This window comes from Eublepharis macularius, chromosome 14 (genome assembly GCF_028583425.1).
Source record: "Eublepharis macularius isolate TG4126 chromosome 14, MPM_Emac_v1.0, whole genome shotgun sequence".
Taxonomy (NCBI): domain Eukaryota; kingdom Metazoa; phylum Chordata; class Lepidosauria; order Squamata; family Eublepharidae; genus Eublepharis; species Eublepharis macularius.
Genome location: NC_072803.1, coordinates 30,078,595 through 30,096,560, shown reverse-complemented (window position 1 = coordinate 30,096,560; position 17,966 = coordinate 30,078,595). Strand labels below are relative to the sequence as shown.

General features: G+C 42.6%; 1 protein-coding gene across 1 annotated transcript in view; it reads left to right on the top strand.

Moving 5' to 3' along the window:
* The first annotated feature begins 447 nt into the window (after positions 1-447).
* Positions 448-17,966, top strand: part of LOC129341998 (zinc metalloproteinase-disintegrin-like NaMP) — a 67,280-nt gene continuing 49,761 nt past the window's right edge. Inside the window, exon 1 of the mRNA XM_054997395.1 lies at positions 448-565. Coding sequence (XP_054853370.1) covers positions 514-565 — 52 coding nt within the window. The 5' untranslated portion in view covers positions 448-513. The remainder of the gene's footprint in view (positions 566-17,966) is intronic.

The window sequence follows — 17,966 nt, the reverse complement described above, 5'->3', positions numbered from 1 at the left end:
CCTCAATCAGCAATTGTTCCTAATACTGTAGAAAGCACCCAGTGGCTTGTATTTTCAAGAAAGATGTGGTGATTTCAGAATGTTGCAGGAATCCAACCTCTACGGTGTTTCTTCTTCTAAATATATATTCCACAGCTCCCTACACTGGAAAAAAAGAACCAACCTAACAAAAAAAATCCCCACATTTACCAACACTCAGGCCAACCCTCCACCCCGAGATAGCCAAAACAACCAGTCATTTTTGTTTTCACTTTGGGCAATGCCTCGAAAGACGCTATCCCTGCACCATACTTTGAGTGATCCTCACTAAACCATCTTGAAGTTCTGCCTGCAGTGGCACTGTTGCAACTTAAAAAGTTGTGCAACACCTTTGGTAAACACTTCCTCATACAGGAACAAGAATAAAGCCGAAGGACTCATTCTTCAGTTTTCACAGTTGAAGTAAAGACGAGCTGAAGTTGGCACTAACATTCTCAGACCTGAGGACTACTCTGCCGTCTCCCCCTCTCCAAAATGATTAAAGCCCTCTTTGTTACTACTTGCTTGCTAATCTTTCAGCGTCAAGGTAAGGGTTATGGGTTTTTTTCTTCTTTTAACCTCTACCAGCACCTGCAAAGAGCTGCTTCAGATCAGTTTCTATGGCTTTTGTAAGTCGTGTAATGATTAACGAGTGCATGCCAATGGCACATCGTATCGCTGAATGGATGCCTTTAAAAATATTTTCATAAGTTTGGTTTGAAAATTGTCCTAGGCTTGTCAGGTTAAATGAAAAGGAAATATTTAAATAATTTAGTGATGAATGATTGAAAAAGAAAGCGGTGTTGATAGTTAACCACGTAGCTGAATGACAACAGAAAGGGAAACAAGTCAAATCTGAAGTTGGAAAATTGGTTAGAAATAGTCTATTGGTTAGAAATAGTCTACATAGGCTACAGAGTATTTATGCAGCAAGTGACTTGTAATGTAATTATCCTTATTGAATGAATCACACCGCATTTAAGATGTTATGCAACCACTTACCTTTTTTTAATGTAAACTTTTCAGACTTTTACTAGGAGAAAAATGACTATTGGGATGGGTCTTTTTTCCTATGGCACAATATGCTTATGATTTTAACTGTTGTTACTTAGATGGTCCCCCTGGGAGGAAACATACATATACCTGTTTCATTCCCTTCAAGAGGCGCAAAGTTGCTGGTGGGGAGCAGCACTAGGGGTGGTAAATTTAACTAGCAGGGACGAAATAGTTTTAGGATGTCCCTCCCTTCCTCCCTGTCCAGTATCCAGTTGAAGATCATAGTCTGGGCAGCTGGTTGGAGAAGCAGGAAGGGCCAGGGGTGGGGGGAGTTCATTTGATTCATCATGTGTGGTTTGAACCTTAACGTGTGTGTGTGTGTTTTAAACTCAACTTAGTAATTCTAAAGTTATGTAAAAGTTCTAAAGTTATGTAAAAGTAACTCCTAAAACAGGGTGGACTCATACCTAAGCAAAAAAGTTTAAGCCCAAATGATCAGGTCTTTGGTAAAGAAGGAGTATATAGGGGGAGATACACCAAATCTCACCCCCTAAACAACAGATTGGCTTTATAAAAGGACAAACTAAACATAATAGTTCTACATGGTTCTTGCAATGATTTCTACATGAGTCTTGTAAACTTTGTAAAAATATCAACAGTAACTACAGAGACTCTGATTTGGATCAGGGTGAGGTGAAGGGGATTTAACCCTTTTCTCTCCACACCAGCTTTCAGGTGACTGTATGGAAAATGGTGCATGGAGGGGAAGATTAAAACCCACACTCCTTAGACTTTCCACCAACACATTCTGGCCCAGATGAGGAACTGTGTATACAAATGGCTACTTAAATACCATTTTCCAACCTGATCCAGCAGCTGATTTGGATCAAGGCAGAGGCGTGGGGAGAGTAGTCTTAACTCTTTACCTTGTGCCCCCTTTCCCAGTGACAGGGCCAACCAGAGCAACTCTTTGGTTGTTGTGGATTTTCTGGGCTGTTTAGCCGTGGTCTTGGCATTGTAGTTCCTGACGTTTCGCCAGCAGCTGTGACTGGCATCTTCAGAGGTGTAGCACCAAAAGACAGAGATCTCTCAGTGTCACAGTGCCACAGTCTTTTGGTGCTACACCTCTGAAGATGCCAGTCACAGCTGCTGGCGAAACGTCAGGAACTACAATGCCAAGACCACGGCTAAACAGCCCGGAAAATCCACAACAACCATTGTTCTCCGGCCGTGAAAGCCTTCAACAATATATAGAGCAACTCTTTGTCCCACAGGAGAAAACATACACGTAGCCATGTGTATGGGGCAAATAGCAGCTCTAGGTGGGTGACTGATATCTGCACATAGAAAATGTCACAATGTAGAAGGTTAAGCTCCCCCCCCCCCCGCCCCACTCTTGATCCAAACGGGCTGCTGGAGCAGGCTGAGAGATGTGTATGGTGGGTGTTTCTGCACACAATTCCTACCTAGGATAGGATGTGTGTGGATGGAATTTTTCTCCCGTATGTATCTCGAGCTGGGTGTTGATTGTGTAAGATTGAATTGAAAGGTTCTCCTGTGCAACTTCATGTTCTTACATTGCCATGCCCTTGCTCAATTGCCATCCACTTTCACTTGGTTGATGCAAGAGAAATTTCCTGTGCATGCCCCCACACCCACCAGTCTTTACACTGAGTGTTTTTGTATACATGTGCATGCTTGGCCTCATTTGGCACTGCAATGTGCTGTTAGTGGCTTGTAAGTAATGGAAGGGGACAGGTCCTCTCAGAGCTGTGCAGAGGTCCATGGAGAGCCAGGCCTCTTCGAGCTTTTGAGCCATAGGTAAAAGAAAAAATAGCCAGGCATGAAAACAAGATCAGCCACCAGAGAGAGAGAGAGAGAGAGAGAGAGAGAGAGAGAGAGAGAGAGAGAGAGAGAGAGAGAGAGAGAGGCTTCAAAAGTTTATCAAATGCCAAAAAAGTAATGGGTCTAAATTTGAGGCCACCTTTGAACTGGAAGCCTGGGTCATATAGTTCCTCTGATTGGCCTTGAAAGTAGATAAATTATGAAAATACTTCCTATACTTTGCAATTATTCCTTGCCACTTGTTTTGCTTCTGTATCTCCTTCCTTCCTCTGAAGGATGTAGCATTGGGCAGCAATATAAAGATAAGCCATACATTTTCATTTGAAGAATGTGCTGCTAGAAAAAAACAATGTGAAAAAGCAAAGCCTGATATAACTGCTTGGTTATACAACACCATGCATCAGGAAGCTATTTATAGCAACTGGGCTGGTTGGCATTTGACAGAGACCACTAGGCGAAGAAGTGCTGTTTCTGGCATCTCCAGGGGTTTAATGACAACAACATAGCATTTATGAAGAATGTTAAAGGGTTCAAAGGAGTTAATAATCATTGTATCAGCAAGGTGATTTCTTTAAAGGCAGACAGCCCAAAGCCATTGTTCTAACTTTCGTTTTCTGAAATAATAAAAGAAAGGGGGGAAAGCCTGAAAGATGTATGTTATTGTTTAATATAATAAATGTTTAACCAGGTTTAGTTCAGCAATGAAAAGATTCATGCTCTGAAGAAACAGTCAGACCATTTAAACATAACACCAGGGAGGAATTCCTCTTCATTTCATTGTGTTGGATCCAAAGATGCCCTTCCACTCATGGGAGGAGTCCTTCTGCTCATGGGTCATGTTGCGAGTGACCAGCTCTGAGCTTACTTGTGGGGGAGGGTGAGTTAAAAATCAAATCAAATCAAATCATGGAAGGATTTATCTTTGAGTGGGAAATCCCTTCTTGAGAACAAAAGAACTTCTGCAAAGTAGAAGAGCACCTTTGTATACAACATCACTATGCAGTCCAGAATTTCTTGATGAATGCTGCAAGCATTCAACAAGAATCTGTACAATGACATATTACAAGACCTAGGCAAACAGAAAAGCCTTCATTAGCTTCCTAAAGTTTTGTAATGGTAGCCTGTGGTTGAGTTAGTGTTGCCAGGTCCCCTAGAGCCAAGTCTGGGGGACCAGGGGACCGTGATGGGGAACTCTTCTGAGCTCTTCCTTGCCATGCTGGAAATGACATCATTCCCTGTGTGACAAGGAAGGGAAGGCCCCCAAGAGGAGCTGATTTGCTGGTTTTATTTTCATTCCAATCCTGACAAGGAAGAGCTCTGGAGTGTGTTCCCATGCGCTCCAGAGCTTGTGGACCCATTCCCCATGCTTTCCTTCCCTCCAGCCAGGTGAGTGGTGGCAGGGAGAAGGGGGCAGAGGCTCGGAGCAGGGAATCCTCCACTCTCATCAGGGGACTGGTAACCCTGGGTTGAATCTTTCCGAGATAAAGATTTTTATGATTCACAAGGAAATTTGATTCCAATGCAGGAAAGTATTAGAGCGAGTGGGAAATCAACCTTGGTTAAAGATTATGGGTCTATACAATTTTATGAAACATAGGAGATACAGTAAAATAGTAAATATGGAGGACAAGCCATTTGAAAAATTATATAGTATAAAGGATGTCAATAAGAAGGGTATAGCAAGGAAATTATATAATTTAATGAATAAGGATAGAGAATATATGACCAGGTTGATAAAATCTAAATGGGAGAAAGAGCTAAAATTAACAGATCAGAAGATAGATAAATTAATGAAAGGTATAAGGGTAATAAAATGGAAAAAATTAAAGAATTAGAGATGAAAGTAATATTGAAATGGTATAGGACTCCTTCCTAATTATCCTATATGATCAAGGGAATGAAATCAGATTGTTGGCATTGTAATAGAACAAAAGGCTATTATGCTCATTTATGGTGGGAATGCTCTAAAGTAACAGTCTTCTGGCAAATGATATTGGGAAAGGTGAAGGAGCTTTGCGATGTTGAGATAAATTTAAATGGGGAGATCCTATTTATGGGCATCTGGGGGAATAATAAAGTACAGGAAAATAGACAGCACTTGCTAAAAGCCATGATTATAGCTGCCCATGCTGTAATAGCGTATGGATGGAAAGATGCCTCTAAATGGACTTTGGTAAGGTGGAATTGGTATCTATATTAATGGATCCAATCAGACATTTTATCGATATTAAAACAGGATAAGACATGGGAAAATAAGACATTAACGATAAGGAAGAAATGGTCTAGATACATAAGATGGGTAAGAGGAAGAGAGACCAACCAAATTATATTAATGAAACTCCAAAGAGAGTGCTCATGGTTAAAGATATAAAGCAGATGATTCTTATGGTCGTTCCTTTTTGGGGAGGGGGGAGAAAAGGGGGGAAACAAGCTTGTATCGGATGTATGGATAGTTAAATTAATTCTATATGTATATGTGCATGAAGTATAGATTGTATGTGGAGGTAATATTAATGCATACATCAGTACAATAAAAAAAAAAGAAGAAGAATCTTTCCGAGATTGATTTCTTGGTGCGAGTGCACATCAGCAGAGGCCTCACAAACGCTCAAAGGCAACAGCATGCTGTAACTCACTTTTATAGTTGTCACATAGACGTTGCCAAGTGCTGACTGTCTCCATACAACAAACCATCCACAGGCAGTGCCTTGCTATGTGAATTCCACTTTTTTCTCCATGTGGCTAAATACTAGGTGCCTAATTAGGATCTTTTAAAAAGCCATTTAGAAAACAGAACTGAGAGGCCCACAGCAGAGGCGCAGAGGCCAAAAATCCTTTGGTTGTCGCTTCTTAGCACCTTCTCAGCCAGAAAAAGCAATGCGAAACCTGAGCTCTTGCTTGCCTTGCATCCTCTGGAGTGGCTTTGGCAATGCTGTGCTCTACATCCATGAAAGATTGTTTGCAGCATTGCATCACAAACCTTTAGGTGGAACTGGACTTTACAAGAAACACACAGCTACCTCTTTGTACTTCTTACTCTCCTCTTCCTGGCAATGCATAATATCATACGAGTGGTGCAATATCATTGCACTATCTTTGCCCACATCCGTACTGATGGCTAATTTTGTGACGCTGGGCTATGAAGAAGCACAGTGCAAACACATAAGGTCACATATTGTGATATACTAAGTCCTATCTACACATTACACTTGCATTTTCGCAGGCTCCACCATGAGGATTTTTAGCCAGATGTGCCTGGCAAGCACTGAGCATAGAACTCAATTCCTAGGCATGTGGGAACTGCAGTGTGTGAGGCTAGGTGACTCAGCTTCTGCCCATGCTACTTTCCCCATCTGAAATGGCCCAAGGGAGCTGCTGTTTGCCAGCATACTGTAGTGGTTAGAGAGCGTCAGGCTAGGCTCTGGGACACCCGTTTTGAATCCCTGCACAGCCTCAGAAGCGCTCTGTTTCTGTTACATTAGTATGCAAAAATAAATTGCCCTGCAATCTGTAGGCAGTTAAACTAACATTGCAATAATGACTGGGAAAAGGGAAGATTTATTTCATTCTATTTAAGAGTGTTTAATCTTTCCTTATATGGTTCTCCTCTCCCTCCATTTTATTCACACAAGTACCAGCATGGTGTAGAAGTCAGAAGGTTGCTCTAATATCAGCGAGATGCAAGTTCATATCCCTGCTCTGCCATTAAGTTATTTATGTGACCTTGGCCCAGTCACTCTCTCTCAGCCTAACCTACTTCACAGGGTTGTTGTTGTGAGGATAACACGCAGGAGGAGAGAACCAGGTTGTTTTAGGTCCCCACTGAGGACAAGAATGGAATATAAATATCAAATAAATAAAATTTGATCCCTTTGGGAAGCTTGCATGAACTGATAGCTTACACATAGTTTACCCCAAGGGGATTGGGTGAGGTGGTTTGTTTCAAGTTGGGAAAGTGGCATGGGAAGGAAAGCTGAAGCCTTATTTCCTTGTACACTACAGTCCTGATCCAAATCTTTGACCCCTGAGTGTGGAAGGGAGAACACGAGGATAACATTACCAGGAAGAGGGAAGAAAGTAACACAGAGCACTGTCAGCTCTGTCAATTTATTTTAAACATCATCTTCTTAAGCCAGCAGCAGCTAAAGTAATGCCACATGATAAAGCTGCGCATTGTAAGGAAGGGGATGTTAACAGTGAGAGATTTCACACATGTTGGATAATGCACTTTATCAATCATTTGAGGTGGATTTTTTGTTCCGCACACAAAAAAATCCGTTCCAAATGATCTATAAAGAGAATTGGAAGTGCATTATCCAACGTGTGCGGAATCACTCAGTGTCAGTTAAGTTAAACAGTATCATGCACTCCCTGTTTCCCCCAGTTCCTGGGGCAGAACTACCTATGTTTAGTTCTCTTTGGATGAGAGAGCACTGGAGACTGATGGTGTTTTTGTAATATTAGCTTTATTTACAAGTAAACTACAAGCGCTTATCTGGAGGTAGACAAGCAGAGGTCGACAAGGTCCTATAAGGCAGCCGTGCCACTATCCTACACCAGATCTCCTGTAGAGATTATTTTGAATTTTGCATCCCAGCTGATTTTGACTTGGAAAAATATATATGATTTACAAGAGGAATTCAGTGCAAGGAAACAGTCAGGTTCCTTATTTCTTGTGCTGTTTTCTGTTGACTTATCCTTAATTCTTCTAAAATGTATGCATTTTTCAATGTTATTTCTGCATCAGTCAATGCATGTATGTACAAATCACATACATTGTATGTATAAATTGAATATATGCTGAAACATGCAATGTATGTACACAAGGCAAATGAATCACATAAACAACAGCAAAAAGCAGGAGAGCGGAAGCCGTTATTGATGAGAATAGAAACGGATATAAAATTTATTTATTTTTTTAGTTACATTATTTATAATCTTCCTTTCTCACTGAGACTCAAGGTGGATTACATAATGTAAGTCAACATGTAAGTTACCAAATAAGTCAATATGCAAATAAAAATTGAGGAAGACGTGAGGAATGTTTGTTCATCCCTATGTCCCCGCACCCCAAGATACATTCCTCACAACTAACTCAAATTTTTCTCACTCTGTCTTCCCCAAATTTCAAACTACTCATACCCCTGCCCTATCCCCATCAGCTGGGAAAAGGGGTACCAACTTTCTCCAAGCTCTCAAGGCCCCTTTAACGAGAAAGTTTTCTGGAAACCATTGCTTATCATTAGCACCCATTGAGGAGGACATATATTCAACCATTAAGGAACATTTACATTCTTACATCATAGGTCATGTCTCCCATCGGAAGTGTCACTCTGCCATGCCAACCTTTAGTGATAGACCATTTGTGGCATTCAGACATCATACCCACAACAATAGTCTTAGTGAAGCAACTAATCCATGCATTCTGCAGATCACGTCTTGTGTTAGCTGATGGCATGCTTAAGTTGCTGTTGAATCATTTACCTTCATGTTAGCATGACCAAAATAGGTTGTGTACACCCACAATCCAAAGGATCCTTAATGTGCCAGCTTACTCATGCATCCTGAGCTGGAAGAAAGCCAATAAGAACCTGTTGCAACAGCATTGGAGTGGCCATTCCCAGATGGCTCCTCCCAATGTATGTTTCTCCTTTCACTTATATGGATCCACAGAGTGGGAAGAACTAAAGGAGCATTTCCTTGAAATGGTTCTTTAGGTCAGCTGATCTCTCAGAAGTTATTAATATTTATGCAGTTGAATGTGCTTTTGGTGTTTCCTAATGACTAAAAATATAAACTAGGATGAATTTGCTTATTAGTGTAATAATTTTTAAAATAGATAAAAAAACTTGGCACTATATTTTATTTTATCAAATTTATATCCTGCCATCCCTGTGAATAGGCTCAGGGTGGCTCACATCAATAAAAACAATAAAAAATTACAAAAATCTATAGTACAAAGGGGTCCATCAGGTACTAAGAGCCAAATCTATAGTACAAAGGGGTCCATCAGGTACTAAGAGCCAAACTACATGAGATGAATTACACACGTATGACACGTGAATGCACTTACACATGTTTCCCCATTGCTTTCCTGTTCACTCGCACACCGCAGCCACACTGCACTTGATCCCATGCTCAGATTGGCACATGTTTCTTCCCCATTTCTCCCAGATGAGAGAAGGTATCCCATGATGCACCATCTCTTTGTGCATGCTCAAACCTTCCTCTGCAGCTTTTCGGAGAGGGATACTTGTTTACTTAATTGGACATATTGGGGAAAAAATCTGCCAGGTTTCCTGGGAGGGGGGCTGAAAACAGGGATTCAGTACTTCTGCTGAGATCTTGGAGCTCGACCTGCCGGGAAGTAGGGAGCATCTATGCAAAGGGAGTGGGTGGGCGATCTCCACTTTGGAAGCTATGACAGTGTTTCTTGCTTTCAGCCAAAACCACCTCTTTCCTGCCTGTTTGTCCCCAGCCACCTCCGATCTCCATTATTATCTATGGGGAAAACTATGGGTGCTATCCTGGGGAATGGGAGTGGCAGTTTGAAAAATAAATCTACAAAATTTTCAGGGTAGCTACGGCTAACTGTCCTCTAAAGATCCCCCCCCCCAAGTTTCAGGGAGATTGGACCTTGGGGAGCCATTTTAGGCCCCACCAAAGAAGATGCCATCAGCCACCCCATTTTTTACTATTGTGGAGAGAAAATGACAGCAACTGGGGAAACCTATCGATCATGCCTTTCCCGGGGTTCAATCTCCCTGAAGCTTGGAGGGTCTTTAGAGGACAGCAAAGAGTAGGTCTTCTGAAATTTTGGAGGATTTTGCTTGCAAAATGCCACCCCAGCCCCTGAGAGAGTTTCCCTAGTTTTCTCCACATGGAATAATGGAGATTGGAGGTTGCTGGGGGCACCTCCTTTTGGGGCCCATAAAGTGACCCCCCCGAAGTCCAATCTTCATGAAACTTGGGGAGTCTTTAGAGAACAGCTAGAAGTAGGTTCCCAGAAAATTTGGTAAAATTCAGTCCTAAAATGTCCCCCCAGACAGCCCCAAATCACATTTCCCATTGGAAACAATGGCCAAATTTTACCCCATTTGCTCTTTACTGCTGAGCCAAACTGGAGAACAAGTACTCCCCACCCCGTCCTTTTCAGGTTCATGTATCAGGCATGTTTCTGAACATTTGCACAGAAGCTCAATTATGTTGCCACAATCTTTCTTCCCACCTCCTCCTCCTTATCCTAACCAAAGATGCTGCATGGAGAGAAAGAAGAGGAAGTTATGGGGGGAGGAGGTGAAGGAAGGCGAAGTAGGGAGGCGACGGTGTCAACTAGAAAAGGGAGAATTTAAAACATGCCTAATTAAAAGCAAAACAGTTTGGATGTAAGCTGAATCTAAGGCCAAAAAGAGGGGAGAGGGAAGCGGAATCTGCCCAATATCAACACACTGCAATGATGACTCACTGATTATGACCATGGACACTTGCAACCGCGACTACACCAGTTCCCCGACATGTGCACAAACTAGGGCTACAGGACACGTGTTCACCTGGGGTAAAATGGACATGGGCAGGTAGGAACAGACATGATTCTAAACACCCGCATAGCCTCGTGTAACTTGTCTTGTGTAGTTGGGCTCTAAGACTGCAATAAAACTACAGGTGCAGCCACGATGCTGCATCAAGGGTGGCAGAGTACAGAGCACAGCAGTCAGGAGGAACAGAGAGTGTGAGAGAAGGTGTATATGTGTTATTGCTCCCCTATTCATTGATATAGACCACATGATCTTTCCGCAAGAGCAGCTATACTTTTGGGCAATTCACTAGTTTTACAACTGTTACATTTATAAACAATTAGATGCACCCAGAAACTAGATATGCACCTTATAAGTACACTTCCCCTTGCTTGGATAGAATGATGAGTATTTGACCCCCTAGTTGATAATGTTGCTGTTATTATGAACAACAAAGGGAGGAATTCTAAGCAGGTTTACTCAGAAATAAGTTCCATTTTATTCAGTGGAGCTAACTCCCAGGAAACTATTTTTGGATTGCTGCCATAGACTTTTGCTTTTCCCCTGGTACAATGTTGAATATGGAGTGTTCAGTCTTGCTGGGAATCTTGCCCCCATTTCCACTGAATCTAAAGTTGTATCCATGATTGATTAACGTTTGTCACACTATGCGTTCAGGCCAATTCACACAGTATCACTTGCATAAGATGTCTCTTATGGCATTGTTTTTCATGTCAGATGCAGCCAGCTCAGGACAATGGAGGATACCAGACAGAAACAACCCATTGGCCATTAGAAGCTGTCACAGCTACCCCTCAAGGAGCACTGAGGGCTGTAGTTCTGTGAGAGAGATGGAAGCTCTGTAATAGAACTCTCCTTATTCTCATAATACCACAATTCCATGGAAGTGAAATCAGTTTAGGAGTCTAAGAGTCTCTCTGCACAAGACATCTTACATAGGGATGATCAGGTGAAAGATCTTACACTTATTTTCCCAGTGTGGTTACACATGCACTGCTAGGGAGACAGAGTACACTTGAATATAAGACCACATAGAAAGTAAGTCATTTGAGCGTTCCTGTGAAAGATGTCTTGTGTAGCGAGACCCTAAACAGCAGAAGACAGAACTGATCAGATACACTTTGACCTTTCTACCAGTTAAAGAGTTCCCATACAGGAGTCACACAACGGCCAGTGGGAGTAAGTTACTGCATAGTTATCTGGCATTCCTATTGGCTGACTAATAATGTGAACTCATCTGCTCCCTAATTAGTTTTCCTCAAGCAAGAGATGAAGTTCACTGCATATCTATTTCCCCTGCAAGGGTGTGGCAGTAACCTAGTCATTAATAACATTGCATAGCCCGGAGCTGGTGTTTAGTCTAGCTTGTTGTAAATATACAGGTGCCTCCTGGAGTAATACATTCATGCATGACATATCTGCCTGTCAGGCATGTGTACACACAACCTACTCAGAAAAAAAGAGTCCTAGGCTGAGCAACAACTCTGAATGAAGAAGTTGTACCACTCCCATCCCCCCACAAACCCCTGAGGGGGTTCTTAGCAACTTGATCCTCTCTCTCTTGCTTGGTCCCTCTTTCACAGCCTGGGTGATGTCCTCATTAGCCCCTTCCAAGCTACTTCAGTGGTGCTGAATAGACGTGGGCGCGAACCACAAAAAACCCGAACCATGCGGTTCATGGGTTTCCACAAACCAGGAACCACGAACTCCCATGAACTGGGGCAAGTTCCTGAACCAGTTCGTGGTTCATGGTTTGAGGGGTTTAAATGCCCCTTTCTGGCTGCTTTAGCAGCAGGGAAAGGGGCATTTAATTGTTTAAAAGGTCCTTTCCTGCCGCTTGCAAGCTATCAGCTGGCAGATGGGGGGAATCCTCCCCACCGCCTGCCAGCTGATAGTTTAAAGGGACCTGCTGCTTGCAAGTGGCAGGGCCCTTTAAATGGCCCAAACCTCACAAACCCCAGCCCCAGCCCCACACCCCAGCCCCACACTTACCTTGTCTTCTCCGCGGCCTCCTCCTCCTCCTCCCACGAGGGGTGGGAAGGCCATTTTTGGCCTCTTCCTCTGCTATGTAGGCCTGCAGAGTGGCAGAGGAGGCCAAAAATGGTGGCTATTTTTTGGCTTCCTTCGCTGCCTGTGGGCCCACACAGTGGCAAAGGAGGCCGAAAACGGCTTTCCCACCCCTCAAATGGTCGCCACAGTAAAAGTTTAAATGGCCATTTCCCTGGGGAAATGGCCATTTAAACTGCCCTTTAATACGAACCAAATGAACCAGTAGACCAGTTTGTGGAAACGAGCTTCCAAAAACCACTGGTTCGCAAACCACAAACCAGGCTGGTTCGTGGGGTTTTTTGGTTCGTATTCAGGTTCATGCCCATCTCTAGTGCTGAACTGTCAGCCATCAGTTGTTCTAGTAGCAATGCCGGCCATTTCTGCACAGGTTATTTGCCCTGACTTCAATATTTTTGGGAAGCAGGTTTTTTCCCCTGTTTCCCCACATAATTGTTTTCCATTTCTGAACCCCAAGGTTTTTCCTGGCTTTTCTGTGAAGCTCCAAAACCTGCTTTGCTCACACGTTTTGGGAATGATCTCAGTAAAGCCTGAATGGCTGCTGTGGGAGTGTGAAAATCCAGATTTTCCAGCTCATGCTGCAGCCATTTTCCTTTACCCTATCCCCGCTGCAGCCATTTCATCCTCCTGCCATGGAGGGAGGGGGTGTTATTTTTTAAAAAAGCACACTTGAATATTATTATAACAATATGCCATTGTAACAATAGGTGTAGCAGATTCTCTGAATTCTCAGCTTTTGTTTTTTTTAAAAGTAAGTCTGTAGCCCTTTCCTTTGCGGAGTTATAACAAAAAGGCATATCTTTGCAAGGAAAGGGACTAGAGATTTAGGATCAAGCTAGAAGTGACGAATTAAACTTGAATGGCAAGTGAACAGACTCACATGTATTCCTCCCTGTTCACTTGTACTCCACTCGATCATGTAGTGTAGTGCAAGTGGAGCACAAGTGAACAGGGAGGAATACACCTGAGGGCCAAGCTACAAGTGACAAATGACACTTGAACGGCAAGTGGATTGAGTGGAGTGCAAGTGAACAGGGAGAAATACACTTGCCGTTCAAGTGTCATTCGTCACTTGTAGCTTGGCCCTGAGTCTGTTCACTTGCCATTCAAGTGTAATTTGTCACTTCTAGCTTGGCCCTCACTTTAAAAAAAAAGAAAGCTGAGAATTCAGAGAAACTGCTACACCTATAGTTACAATTCTATACCAATATAACAATATTTTAGCGCTGATTTCTTTTTAAAAAAATTACAAAAGCCCTGGTGGCCCAGGGCAGGGGGTCTGTGGCCACTTCTAGGGGATTGGAGCAGAGACACAGTGGGAAGACCTGCTGTGTGGCAACCCCATTGCAGCTGTGCTTTATCTGCACCTGCATCAGCAGTGAGGAAACCACAAATACCTCCCTGTGAGGAATCCCCCATAGCCTCTTCTCTCTCTGCTTAGAGTAGTGCTTCTCCCAGCAAGTATAGATGCTCCTTTCCCCAAGGCAGAAACCTACCACATCTAGTCATTATGCGCTTTTAGAAAATTGACTGTTGATTATGCTTTTATTTTTATGCCAATTAATTGTCAACAGATTATTTTAAAAAATATATTGATGGTCCACTAAACTGATAGAATTTGGATGATAACAAAGGAATTTTGGTGTGGTTTGTTCTAAAAATATTCTAGATTTCAAAATCCCAAGAGGATGTAAAAGAAAAAAGGACTTTTACTTAGTAATAACGATAGTAATGTTAATTTCCTGAAGTTAGTTTCAGGCGGGTAGCCATGCTAGTCTGCAGCTGATGAGCAAGAGTCAAGTCTAGTAGCACCTCGAAGACCAACTCAATTTCCAGAGTATGAGCTTTTGACGGTCAAAGCTCTGACTATCAAATGCTCATACTTCAGAAATCTAGCTGGTCTTTATGGTGCTACTGGACCCAGATCTTGCTCGTTTGCTGAAGTGTGAGGCTATAACACTCTTCCCCTTTCCTCATAAGAAAAGTGTAATAGACAGGAGTGGGCACTTTAATGAAATTTTGTAATATATATTGTGTATACGACTGTCATCATTTTATGAGTTTCTTGTACTGAATACTTGTTATAGTGAATCTCATAAACTGATTATTAGATAGCAATACTGCAATACCCAGATGAGAAACCATTAAAAGTCACCAAGTTGTGAACTAGCTTTCAAGTTTTACAGAATTTTTCTTCAGGCTGGGGAATGGTTATGCTCAAGAAAATAAGGTGATAAAGCAAGATTAGGCACGATCTCTGCCCAAGAAGTTAGAGATACAATACTGGGCTGCAGGAATGGTCTTGTGGGCATGGGCTGTACCTCAGTGATATAACAGCTCATACTGTGAATGTAGAAGTTCACAGTGCCAACTGCAGCATCTCCAGATAAAAGATCTTAAGTAGTAGTTATTGATGAAAGACTATTTTGCCTGACAGTCTAGAGAGTCACTGCCAATCATAGCAGGCAATACTGAGCTAGATGAACCAATGAACTGGCATAGTATAAGGCACTTCTGAACTGGAGAAGTTGGATAGTTAGGGTGGGAAATACCTGGAGATTTGGGGGTGGAACCTGAGGAGGGCGGGGTTTGGGGAGGGGGAAGGTTCTCAGCAGGGTGACAATGCTGACCTTGATAGATCAATGACTCAGTTTAAGGCAGCTTCATGTGCTTATGTGATACAGTGCTGGGTTGTCTCAGTATAAGGCAGCTTTATTTGTTAACACACCCCACCTTCCACCAAAAAGTGGCAGAGAAGAGAAGAAGATGCCCTGAAGACCCATCTGTTTTGTGGCAGTCAAAAAATGGGTATGGGGAAGCTCTCCACAGGCTAATGTGCCGCATTCGAAAGATCTCGGGCTGCACCAAAGCATACTGGAAGAAAGAAGCAATGGCTCATTGCCAACTTGAAATGGCAGCCTGCCATCAAAAATTCCATTGGGCACACCCAAGCCATTAGGTGTACCTAAACCAGCTCTTTCAAACCTAACCATTATTTAAATATATAGCCCAACCTCCAACTACTCAGAGTTGTAAGAATAACTTAGAAGTTGTTGCAGTAAGAAAACATAGTAAGAGAATAAAGTCCAGGGAGATAGCTAGATTAGGACCAAACTAGATGACTTCTAAATTTTTTTACTTCATTTGTATCCTGCCTTTCTTTGCAATGGGAATCCAAATTGGCTTGCATCATTCTCCTCTCCTACCCTGTGATGTAGATTAGGCTGAGGGTATGTGAGTTGCCCAAGGTCTCCTAGCAAGCTTCCATAGCAAAGTGATGAACCAAACTTGGGTTTACCAGATCCCAGTCCATCTCTTTAGCCACTAAACCGCAATGGCCAGGAGATTCATGCTCAGCTGGGGAGAGGGGGGTTGGATTAGGGCTGAAGCCATGACATGTGACTAATTCTTCTCCCATGACATTTTCTTCAACTTGAATCCTGAGGTGCTATTTTCACTGTTGGGGAGAAACCCAGAAGCAACTTAAGGTAACCTTTCTGTTTCACCCAACAGGGCAAATAGTAGCTTAGAGGAGAAATAAACAAGGTCCGAAAAAAAGAAGTGGGTTTATCACTCCTTCACCCACTTCACCATTTTGATACATTTGATACACCATTTGATTATTCGGTTGCTGCTATTTAGCTATCAGAAATGTGCTGGAGACTGTGTTTCCTAAATATTCTCTTACTGGGTTGTAAATCTGTAACTGTGGGCCAAGCTACAAGTGACGAATGACACTTGAACGGCAAGTGGATTGAGTGGAGGGCCAGTGAACAGGGAGAAATACACTTGCCATTCAAGTGTCATTTGTCACTTGTAGCTTGGCCCTGAGGAAGTAGGCTTCAAAAGCCACAACAGAGCCACAAGATTTTTCAAAACTGGAACACAAGTAATGAAATATTGACAAAAGATGGAGAATGTGCAATTAGAACAGATAATTCTTCTGTGTAAGAATAAACTGAAAATTCTTTTGAAGGCGCAATCTCAGATTGCTCGGGCTAACAGTAATTACTTTGAGATAATTACCATAGCTAGAAGGAATTCTGGCACATTATTTGGATGACTGAGGGCCAAGCTACAAGTGACAAATGACACTTGAATGGCAAGTGTATTTCTCCCTGTTCACTTGCCCTCCACTCAATCCACTTGCCAGGCAAGTGTCTTTCATCATGTGTAGCTTGGCCCTGAGATCATTAACTTTACAAGTCCTCCACTTACCTTGGCTAGAGCTCAGTTTCCAATTGTAACCACCACCACCACCACCCACAACAGAAAAGGTTGATCTCAGAACAGATCCAAGTGACTGTTAAAAGTAACCGCAGCAGCCCAGGGTCCACAACAACCACTACTACAAGTGTAGAGTACCTACTTTAACAGCAATGTGTAAGGAAGCAGGGCTGAATTAAGGTCTACTGTTGGATAATACACTCTCAGTGCACTACAGCAATCGTGCAACTGGATTTTCCTACGTGAAACAGGAAAATCCAGTTGCAAATTATTGCAACTGTGCTTGAGAATGCATTACCCAACATGAATGAAATCCATTTAAAAGGCTCTGACTCTCAAAGCTCATACCTTGGAAATCTAGCTGGTCTTTAAGGTGTTGCTGGACCCAACTCTTGCTCATCTGCTGACGTGTGAGACTGTAACACTCTTCCCCTTTCTGAACAGGAAAAGTGTAATAGACAGGAGAGGGCACTTTAATGAAACTGAGGTTTATGTAATATATATTGTATATGAATGTCATCATTTTACGAGTTTCTTGCACTGACTACTTGTTACAGTAAATCACATAAACTAATTATTAGATAGCAATACTGTAATGCCAAGATGAGAAGTGGGGGGAGGGTTGCATTTAGGTAAAAGGTAAAGGTAGTCCCCTGTGCAAGCACCGAGTCATTACTGACCCATGGGGGGATGTCACATCATGACGTTTTCTTGGCAGACTTTTTGTTATGGGGTGGTTTGCCATTGCCTTCCCCAGTCATCTACACTTTACCCCCAGGAAACTGGGTACTCATTTTACTGACCTTGGAAAGATAGAAGGCTGAGTCAACCTTGAGCTGTCTACCTGAACCTGACTTCCTCCAGGATCGAACTCAGGTCGTGAGTAGAGCTTGGGCTGCAGTACTGCAGCTTACCACTTTGCGCCACGGGGCATTTAGAGTCCCCTTATAATAAATCCAGCTCTGGCCAAAGGGCTTCCATTTGCTCTACACAGGAAAGGCAGGAATGGAGAAGGAAAACTCAAGGTTGACTAGTTTTCCCTAGGAATGGGAAGTAAAATATAATGATGATGATGATAGAAAATGCAGAGATTAGATGCCCAAAGTTGAAGTTGTGTCTGTATCTTCCAATGCTTCTGCTTTCCCATCAGGCCATGGGGGTTAGGGCCAGCTCTGTGTTGAGAAAGATCCTGGAGATTTGGAGACAGATCTTAGGTAGGGTGGAGTTTGGGGAGAGGAGGAACCTCAATGGGGTATAATGCCATAGAGTCCACCCTCC